This window comes from Myxocyprinus asiaticus, chromosome 47 (genome assembly GCF_019703515.2).
Source record: "Myxocyprinus asiaticus isolate MX2 ecotype Aquarium Trade chromosome 47, UBuf_Myxa_2, whole genome shotgun sequence".
Classification (NCBI taxonomy): domain Eukaryota; kingdom Metazoa; phylum Chordata; class Actinopteri; order Cypriniformes; family Catostomidae; genus Myxocyprinus; species Myxocyprinus asiaticus.
The window spans coordinates 19,345,331-19,355,925 of NC_059390.1; the positions used below are offsets into that span (position 1 = coordinate 19,345,331).

Sequence of the window (10,595 nt, forward strand, 5' to 3'; positions counted from 1 at the left end):
TCAGTGGGAAGAAATCAGAAAATGAAAAGAAGCACCTTACAACCTCCAATAACTGTGAATGTATTGATGGATGTTTTTCTCAAGAAATTATGCAGCCAAGTGAAAAATAAATCATCTTGTTTTCTTTTGGTTAGGAAAAAAGCAGCCCCGCATTTTAAGACGTATCATGCCCATCTTTTTAATTCAAGAGAGTAATACAATAACCAGTTCTCTCTCTCTCTCTCTCTCTCTCTTTTTTTGTGCTAAATATTACGCTACTATTAATTTCTTCTGATAATCCCAGTATATGCTCAAGTTTAACATGTTCTGCACAATTAATCAGCACAGCTAAATACATTTCCTGATAGATCAAAAGCTCTAAAAGGTGTTAATCCGAAAAACATGTCGTCTGAGCAAGTAAGCATCCTATCTGCTTCCAGACCATCTTTTCTTTGTTTACAGACATGATGTGAATAGAAAGGACACATGACGGAAACTATAATTTCCCACCAAAACTGACAGCACGGAATGTAAAATCACTATTGTATGCTTACTGTAGTGACTCACAGTTTTGAACACATAGATTTTATGTACTGGCTCAAATGTTTATTTATTTATTTATTTTAGTTTTTAATGAAGAAAAAAGAGAAATTATCCATAGTGTACCTTTAACAACTGCTGTAATATTGAAATATTGAATAAGGGTCTTTTGTTTTTTATAAAAGAGTCAGCCTTTTGTTTTCTATTAAGTATCTGATAACCTAAATAAATGCTTTTAAAATGGTCAAGTCAGTTGTCTTTTTAGCATTAGTCTTGTAGAAATGGTAGTTGAGTTATTATGCAACACATCTCAACCCCAAAAAATATTTTCTGATTATAATTTTTTCCATCGATACGCAAGTGCCAGCTTTACAGGTCACATACAGAGGTTGCACCCCAATTATTTGACGGACCCAGTTGTAAAATTTCAATCATGGTCTATTTTTATCAGTCATATTATGTTTAAATTTTCCTAATACATAGTATATTTGATATTGTCTTGATATAGTCAACATTTTCAGTATAAAATGACAGTGTGTGGCAAGCGCAAGTCTGATGAAACAGCTGTTCTATTTCATAATTTACATAGTTGAGGAACGTACTTTTAAGTGTACTTATGTTGCTGAGCAATCTGTCGATCTTTCTCACATGCACACATATACAGCGCGTGTGCACAGAGAATGAGCAAGCGAGGGAGAGAGAAAGAGAGAGAGAGAGAGAGAGAGAGTGAGTAAAAAAAGTGCTTTGAAAGAGTGCACGCTCTGAGCCTCTCTCAGCCAGAATATTGGTGTTAGTGGCACATTTCGTTCAACACAGGGGTAGAGAGGCACACAGTCGTCAAAAGAGGCCGCACTTCTGACAAAAAAAAAATAAAAATCCACTTGTGTGGCACCCTCTTCTCCTTTTGCGTCCTAGGCAACAGCCTATGTCACCTATGCCATGGGACAGCCCTGCTTATAGTTACTATTAGGGACGTCCCGATACCACGCTCATGTACTAAATGCTCAGATACAATCTGATGTATCAATGTCATTGCGTAAACTTTCAGTGCACAAATTAAAATGATGTTATGTTCTAATGTGATTATTAAACAGCAAAGGATGTGATTTAATGAGATAAATATATAGTTTGCATGTGCTGCACGCTTTAAATGTGAGCACCCATGGATGTGTGGAGCCAATGTTGTGCTGACGCCAGCTGCATTTAAAGCTCCTTGGCTCATACACAGAAAACACAATCATGAGCATTACGCGCTATGTTTGTAACAGCTGACAGTGAGCAGAGCGCTAGTTCACTTTGTAGTGCAAGGCACATACAGACTTCATATTTATTAATTAAATAGCAGCCTTTTGTGGTTTAATAATTACATTGGGTCACGTAGCGAGTTGCTTTTCCGGAGTTGAGAAGCTACCTTCAAAACAACATAGAAACACTTCAAAATAAAAGCTCAATTTAAATGGAAAAAGTACTCATACTCCTTCTCAAGAAATATACACCATATGAACAAAAGTATTGGGACACCTACACATTACACCTACAGCAGCTTTTATGACATCCCATTCTAAATCCATGGGCATTAATATCGAGTTGGTCCCCCCTTTGCAGCTATAACAGCTTCCACTCTTCTGGGAAGGCTTTCTACAAGATTTTGGAGTGTGTCTGTTGGAATTTTTGACCATTCTTCCAGAAGAGCATTTGTGAGGTCAGACACTGATGTTGGATGAGAGGGCCTGGCTCGCATTCTCCGTTCTAGTTCATCCCAAAGGTGTTCGATAGGGTTGAGGTCAGGACTCTGTGCGGGCCAGTCAAGTTCTTCCACACCAAACTCATCCAACCATGCCTTTATGGACCTTGTTTTGTGCACTGGGGCACAGTCATGCTGGAACAGAAAAGGGCCTTCCCCAAATTGTTTCCACAAAGTTTGAAGCATAGAATTTTCCGAAATGTTAATGCCTCAGCTTACCAAGACATTTTGGACAATTCTATGCTTCCACTACCCTAGGTGGAACAAACTGTAATTTGCACTACTGTCTGTTCAAAATAAATGAAAAGAAACCTAGCATTTGGGATTTGTTGCTTTTTCCCGTTGTACCGAACTCGTATTGAACCGTGACCCCAAAACCGAGGTACGTACCGAACCGTGACTTCTGTGTACCGTTACACCCCTAATGTGTGTGTGTGTGTGTGTGTGTGTGTGTGTGTGTATATATATATATATATATATATATATATATATATATATATATATATATATATATATATATATCACTGTATATGTGTGTGTGCTTTTCTAAAGATTTTTCTCAATGATTCCAGAAATGATTTATACTGTATACCAAACTCATTGCCTTTCTGCACAAATAGATTGTATCAGTTGCTTTTGGTTTATATACTTTTTGAAACAGAAGGAAACAAGTGTGAATATTGTTTATTACATTGCTCTTCTCAATGTGCGATAGTGGGCAGGAATTGAAACCCTCATATTTATTTTTAAAAGTATCAACAATAAGGCGTAAATGTGTCAAAGTTCACAGAACAGTACATCATTTCTGCAACAATATTAGCCCAAGACACTTGGTTGTGCATTTTATCAACTCAGCTCTTTAACATTTCATTCATTTATTACACTCTACAACTAATGTATTAATAATTGATTATGAATAATTAGTAAGTATTGCACTGACATTATCCACAGCCTAACATAATCACTTTATTTCAGTTTCATAGTGTAAGTGATCTGTATTTCTCTATTTCCCCACTTTGTGGAGTATTAATTAATACAACAATTAAGAATAAGAATTAGATAGATAGATCTGATATTGAGCATTAGCATTTTGTATTTTGTGTCTCTGGGGTATACTGTCTAAAAAGGTGTCATAATAAAGATCAATTATTACTTCAATTTTAAAGAAATGTACAGTTGATTATTTATTTATTTATTGAACGAATAGCTGTACAGTCAAAAAACAAAAACAAACAAACAAAAAAACAAAAAAACACTTTGCAAACAAGCTAAGGTTTTCTTTGACTTTTTCATGTTTAAACATAATTTGCATAATTTTGTTCTTTTGTTCTACATATATGTTCATGCTTATACAGGAAGTACTGTAAATAACAAGTACATCTGACATCCCTCACTATAGTGAGTTAGGTGTGATTCTGTTCACACAGTACAGTTTTACTCAAGTCTCAAATTATCAGCACTTACAGAGATCATAAATGTGAAATTTTAATGATCTGCTTTCAACAAAAATATTGAACCGGATAGACCCCTTTTCTCATTTCTGGTAAGAGAGTTATAAATTCTGTTAATCTGTTACTTTCTATGCTACTTTAGAAGTGAAGTTCAATTTGATCAGTTGATAATCAGTCTGATGATCATTTAGATGCTTACTATGACATTATAATTAAACATTTGTTTGTTAAATATAATTCCAAAAGGATGAATTGCATTTCTTTGAGGGACTTTGAGGGATTTTCACAATTTATGCATGTTTACAAATGTGTTCCTTGAAAGGATCAACCTTCTTCAAATGAGGAGATGGATACAGCAAAGAAAATCATTATTTTCAGTATTATATTACAAGGTTAGTTGCCCCCCTCCCCTGTCATCAGTTTCTATTTTATTTTTTTTTTTTTTTTACCAAGAAAAGTGTGATATGCTCAGTGTGACATGACAACTGTGAAACTAATGTAAAAATTAGTGAAAAAAAGAGTATGAATAATGTTGCTGTTTCTCCAATAGCACAAGAAAAATGCGGAAATATTGCCAAACGTGAAAATTGCATGTCTGGTCGAGTAGTTATTAACCTGAATAACGTAAGAAGTAATACTGTGACTTTAGTAAGACAAGGTTTTAGAAATATCAATGCTCAACTCCACATTATGTAGATCAAAGTGTGCCCAAGATAAGTGTCATGTGATTACACGCAATATGGATCATCATAAGAGGATCAGCAGTTAACACTTGTGCAGTACTTGTGCTTGTTTGGTAGAACACAAAGGAGTAGTTCATTAAATGAATGTTATGTCTGTTACTCACTCTCATGTCGTTCCAAACCCTTTTGACTACTTCTCTTGCAGAACACAAAAGGAAACATTTTGAAGAATATCCCTGTTGCTTTAATGGTAGTTGATAGTGATGCCTAACATCTCCTTTAGTGCTCCACAATAGGAAAGTCATACAGTTTTGGACAGCCTGATCTCATGAACATTAAGTGACCGTGGCAACATTTTTGCAAAGCGAAATGATGTGATTCATTACACGCTTCGCTGCAGTTTACCAGAGAAATGTCCAGTGTTGGTGCCAAAAGCAAGTGAAATTATGTTGTAATCAGAATAAGGTATGTAATAAGGTTGTTAAGGTGAATATTAGATGGAGGTTTTAAAGAGTAAAACTTACATACCTAACCTAAAACTTTAACCTAAACCTAACTAATAGTGATCTAAAAGCAAATCAGGGGTAAACAAAACAGACATACTTACCCTTAACCACCACCTACAGCAAACCAAGCAGATAATGTTCTAAAAGCAAATGTGACACGAAAAGCGCATGTTCTGAAAAAAACCACATCATTTTGTGTCGCTTCTTTCACATTTTCGTCTCACGTGTCAGCTTGTGTAGGTGGCTTGGCAAGAGCCGCATACTTCACTGTCCAATGTCCAACAATCAGTGTTGGGTAAGTTACTCTAAAAAAGTAATTAATTACTAACTACTAATTACATCTTCTACAGTATAATTAGACTACTGTACTAATTACTCTGTCTGAAAAGTAATTGCATTACTTATTACTAATTTCTTTCTAAAACCCTTATCAACCTCGACCAGATGATAAATACAAGGATAGGCATGAAATTGTTCTTTTAATTCTAAACTAAATTATTCATGAACTGGCCAAAGAATTTAAGGGGCCAGCGTTAAATTAGAAAACATACATTTTAACATTAGACGTTACATTTTGATTTTAAATTCACTATTGTTTTCTATAGAATTGTTTAATAGTCTATAAAGTATTTAACACAATTACATCAGAAGTAACTGTATTTAAATTACTTAAAAATTAAGAGTAATAACTTTACTTTTTTCACTGAAAAAGTCATTTAATTACAGTAATTCATTACTTAGTCATGCATTACACCCAACACTGCCAACAATCATAGTGTGTAAAAAAAGAGTGAAAAAGTGTTTATAAAGTCATAATCAGCCATTGTAGTCATGACTTGTGAGAAAGTGAATAAAATTCACAGTTGTTGTATCGCCTCTAGTGTTAATTTCAGCAGGAATCTGTGGCAAAACGTAGAACGCTGCACGTAAAAGTCAGTTTGCAAAAATGTAGTTATAGTACTGTTCATTCTATGAGGCTAGTTTGGTTTTGGAACAACATGAGCATGAGTAAATAATGGCTGAATTTTCATTTCTGGGTAAACTATCTCTTTCAGATAAGCTACTTAAATAATTGTAATATTTTTAATACATATTTTATACATTTAGTAATATTTTTATACTTTATTTAAACAATGAAAATAACTTTGTACTTGGGTATCTTTATGTTAGGTAGATTTCACTGTTGCTGGTGTCCTGCTCATGTTTCCTTCTTAAAAATGAAACAAGTGTAACTGAATGTTCTTTGGAAGTAACAACAAAAATTAACGTGTAGCATTTTGTGTGCTTACGAGTGCAAAAATGTGTTGGTGTGATTGAATTCTTCACTCCATTGTATGTTTGTATTTTAGGTGTTTGGTGTAGGGAGTTCAGCATCAGTCTCCCAGAGAAGATTGAAGCTCTGAATGGATGTAGTGTGATCATTAAGTGTACATTTGAGATCAATAACACACTTGACAAAGACCTCACTGAGAGTGCTACAGGAGTGTGGTATAAAGATGGACATGGCAAGAAGAAAATAGCATTTAACTCTAGTATAGCGAATCCCAATCCCATTATTAGAGGAAATATATCTGGAAAATTACATGAGAAGGACTGCACCACTATCTTTTATGACGTTAGTTCAAATCACAATGGAAAATATTACTTCAGGATTGAGGGTAATGGTGGACTGAAATATACCTACAAAACAGCCTCTGTTGCTATAAATGTCATTGGTGAGTGACTTCTGTCTTGATTAACTAAAATATTTAACATGTTGAAAGAATGTTTAGAAAAGTCTAAAACTATTACTCATCACATCATTGTCATTTTACTCAATCTTAGAAAGATTCTCCCTGATGTGCCACAGTGTGTAGTGTTTAACTCCAGCAGCAGTAATCACATAATTAAAGGGAATATAACTGTAAAATTAAAAGCCAAGGACTGCACCACTGTCTTTTATAATGTTGATTCAAGTCACAGTGGCATTTTTTTCTTCAGGATTGACGGTAATGATGGACTGAAATGGCCATACAAAAAAACCTCGGTTGCAGTAGATGTTATCAGTGAGAGATTTCATTAGATCAAATTATTGAAAATTACTAATTGTAAACTAGTACAGTATAATAACATCTGTTATGTATTCCATCATTATCTGAAATAGTGATTTATTTAATTGGTTGAATTTGACCAGGCTCTAAGTTTGGATGTTTCTCATGATCTTAAAAAACCTTTTGATCTGAAGGCTAATGCTTAAATACTTGAAATTAGTAGAATAAAAATGATGCCAGTGCAAGAGTTTCTGTAAAAATAACTTACATGGGAACTCCTTTAATACTGTTTAAAAAACATACTAGGTGTCATCTCATGAAGGCGAGAATGCTCAGAGCTTTGATCTAGGCAAAGAATGGCTACTTTGAAGAAGCTAAATATAAGAAATATATATATATATATTTTTAAACGTCACTTTTCACTTTTCCCTTTGTGTTATTTCATAATTGATGGCTTAACTATTATTCTAAAATGTGAAAAACAGTAACAATAAAGCATGAAATGTGCCAAAACTGTTGACCGGTATCAGTCATATATGCAACATATCTCTGTATATTTCAGACTCTCCTCATAACCCCACAGTGAAGTTGTATGTGGATCAGAAGGAGGTGCAGAGTCAGCAGGTGTTGGAGGGGAGCTCTGTGAGTCTGTCCTGCTCTGCTGAGACTCTCTGCTCCTCTCCTCCAGCAACTCTCACATGGAGCTCCACTCCCAGACTCCCCTTCAGTCTAGAGGAGCAGCAGAGTCAAACTGAACTCATCTCTCATCTCAACTTCACTGCTACTCACCTTCAACACACAATCACTTTCACCTGCACTGTCACCTACCAGCTACAGAATGACAACAAAACAGCACACAGCAACCTCACATTACATGTTACATGTAGGGATTTTTTTTCTATCAGTTTCAAATAGATTTTGATATATCTTTTCTCCCTCAAAACATAAGTGCTCCAACTACAATATTTCATATTATCATTCCCTCTTACATTCCATTTCTCTCTCACGTTCAGATGCCCCTAAAATCTCTCTCTCATCCAGCTGTAACAGAACTGATGTAACTGATGTGTGTTTGTGTGAGGTTGATGGGAACCCCTCTCCTAAACTGGAGTGGCATCTGTCTGGACGTCCTGTCACTAACTCTACAAACTCATCCATCAGTGAAGAGCGATTGAGCAGCACAGTCTTGAGGAGCTTCATCACTCTACATCACTCACTCACACACACATCCACCGTGCAGTGTGTCACCACCAACACTCATGGCACTGCCACACAACTGTTCCAATGGCTTTTCTATGCTCAAGAGTCAACAGGTGAGTTTAGCTCTGTGATCTTCAAAGACAAAATGCAAAAAGCATTGACTGAAATTTTTCAAACTAAAAAAATAAATAATAATAAATAAATAAAAATGCTGTTTTTTTTTAAATCTATGACTCCCTCATAAACATTGTGGCATTTGTGGTTGATCTTGATATCAAAGAAAGCACTTACTTATTTGGATAAATGCTGCATCAGTGACTTTCCAAACACTAATTTATTCTTTTTTTAGGTATCAATAATTTGTCTGTGCTGATTGGAGCTGCTGTTGGGGTTTTAGTGGTCATGATCTGGTGTGGCATTACACATATCTATGCACGGTAAGTGCATGATATATGGGGAAGGAAATATTTAAATAAAACTTTATAAGTTGCATCGAGTGTGAAATGCAGTAATCATTAATGCAGAACTGTATAAAATGTTACTAATGTTCAATAAAATCAAGAATGTGCTTTAGTCATGTACAGTGCCCCACAGACGTAAATTGCAGCTATACTTAAAAATGTATGAATGTCACTGAATTAGATATTAAACCAAGATCAATTTATTTTAAATAAATACAACACAAGCATGTTTCAAGCAAAACATTTAAAAAACTTAAGTTTGCTTGGTGTAAATTTTAACAATATAAGCAATAGATATACTATTCAAAATGAAGACAAAAAGTATTTGCACACTTTCTGCTTGTCAAACGTTAGTGAAACATGTCCTTATGCGTGTGAACTTAAAAGGAACTGACTTCATATATCCATTAAAATAATAATTGGATTGGTTGAATAACAGGAATTGCAAAAATGGCTCAGAATAGTGCAGTTCTGAGAAAATTTCAAGCATAATATTTAACAGATGTTACTTTGTTCAAAATTTGGACATTTATACACTTCTTAAGTGTGGCTTAAGTGTCCAAATTCTTTTTGCAGCCAGTGGAAATACCATCTGTCCCATTTTTGATTATATTACCCAGTCCTGTCTGATTGATTTTGCTATCTGAGAAGCTACTGTAGTATTGAAATTACTTTAATATTAACTCATGTTTTTCAGAAGGGGGAATAGAAAACCTTCACAAACTAGAGGAGAAGGTACTTTGCGAGTCGTTTTAACTGATGAAGTGAGTTACAACCCACAACATTTTTTTTAATCTCAAACACATACAGTATCTTACTCAAACTACACTAGTAAACAGACTTGAATACACTTTTTATTAACAAAAACAAATGTAGAGTTAAACTGGTGCTTTCCAAGACTGATTTATATTTATAAAACCATTAGGCTGGTTCAGAGGAGAATGAAGAAGAGACTATTTATGCCAATAAACTCATGCTTACACCTGTTGGAGCCTCCACATTGAATTGTCCAGAATCTCTCCATAATTCCTCCACTGACTTTACGAACACCATCCTAGCTTCGTGTGAAATCAGGTGCGACTCCTCACTTGCTGCTGACTATGCTGCAGTCCTTCATCCTACAGGAGTGACAAAGAGCTCTATGGGAGGTGATAAGGTAGATCCCCAGAGAGATCAAAACATACTAGAGAGGGAAATAAAGACAAGTGGAGTGCAGGCAAAAGGAGTGTTTTCAGGAGCAAGACAAGAACAGGTGATCATGAATACAAGAGAAGTAAAGTCAAAGCAATCTAATGAAGAGTTGCTCACAAACTCCGGCGAAGCTTCTCAGCTTTATGCACAAGTTAAACGTTGCAACCCATAGAGAACTGGGGACCTATATAAGGTTTAGCCAATCCTCTATTATTTGTTTTCTGCAAAAGAAATATTGGGAAATGTATATATATATATATATATATATATATATATATATATATATATATATACATACAGTGATCATCCACAACATTAAAATCACCTGCCTAATATTGTGTAGGACCCCTTCATGCCGCCAAAACAGCGCCAACCCGCATCTCAGAATAGCATTCTGAGATTATATTCTTCTCACCGCAATTGTACAGAGTGTTTATCTGAGTTAACATAGACTTTGTCAATTCAAACCAGTCTGGCCATTCTCTGTTGACCTCTCTCATCAACAAGGCATTTCCATCCAAAGAACTGCCGCTCACTGGATGTTTTTGTTTTTGGCACCATTCTGAGTAAATTCTAGAGACTGATGTGTGTGAAAATCCCAGAAGATCAGCAGTTACAGAAATACTCAAACCAGCCCATCTGGCACCAACAATCATCCATGTGATTATCTAATCAGCCAATCATGTGGCAGCAGTGCAGTGCATATAATCATGTATAAACATGTCAGGAGCTTCAGTTAATGTTCACATCAACCATCAGAATGGGGAAAAAATTTGATCTCAGTGATTGCTGGTGCCAGACGGGCTGGTT

The 10,595-nt window shown here is 35.2% G+C and overlaps 1 protein-coding gene across 1 annotated transcript; it reads left to right on the top strand.

Moving 5' to 3' along the window:
* Positions 1-381: 381 nt before the first annotated feature.
* On the top strand, positions 382-10,022 carry LOC127436618 (sialic acid-binding Ig-like lectin 14). Its single transcript, XM_051690867.1, has 8 exons — positions 382-396; positions 5,144-5,198; positions 6,253-6,618; positions 7,496-7,816; positions 7,947-8,246; positions 8,483-8,570; positions 9,292-9,358; positions 9,520-10,022. The coding sequence occupies exons 1-8, from the start codon at positions 382-384 to the stop codon at positions 9,955-9,957; spliced, it is 1,650 nt and encodes a 549-aa protein (XP_051546827.1). The 3' UTR covers positions 9,958-10,022.
* The last annotated feature ends 573 nt before the right edge of the window (positions 10,023-10,595 follow it).

What these genes read in the sequence shown, in the direction of transcription:
- LOC127436618 (XM_051690867.1), top strand. An exon ending in TGTTGCTATAAATGTCATTG is followed by an intron (nt 6,619 to 7,495) that starts GTGAGTGACTTC and finishes TGTATATTTCAG; the next exon opens with ACTCTCCTCATAACCCCACA. An exon ending in CTATGCTCAAGAGTCAACAG is followed by an intron (nt 8,247 to 8,482) that starts GTGAGTTTAGCT and finishes TTCTTTTTTTAG; the next exon opens with GTATCAATAATTTGTCTGTG.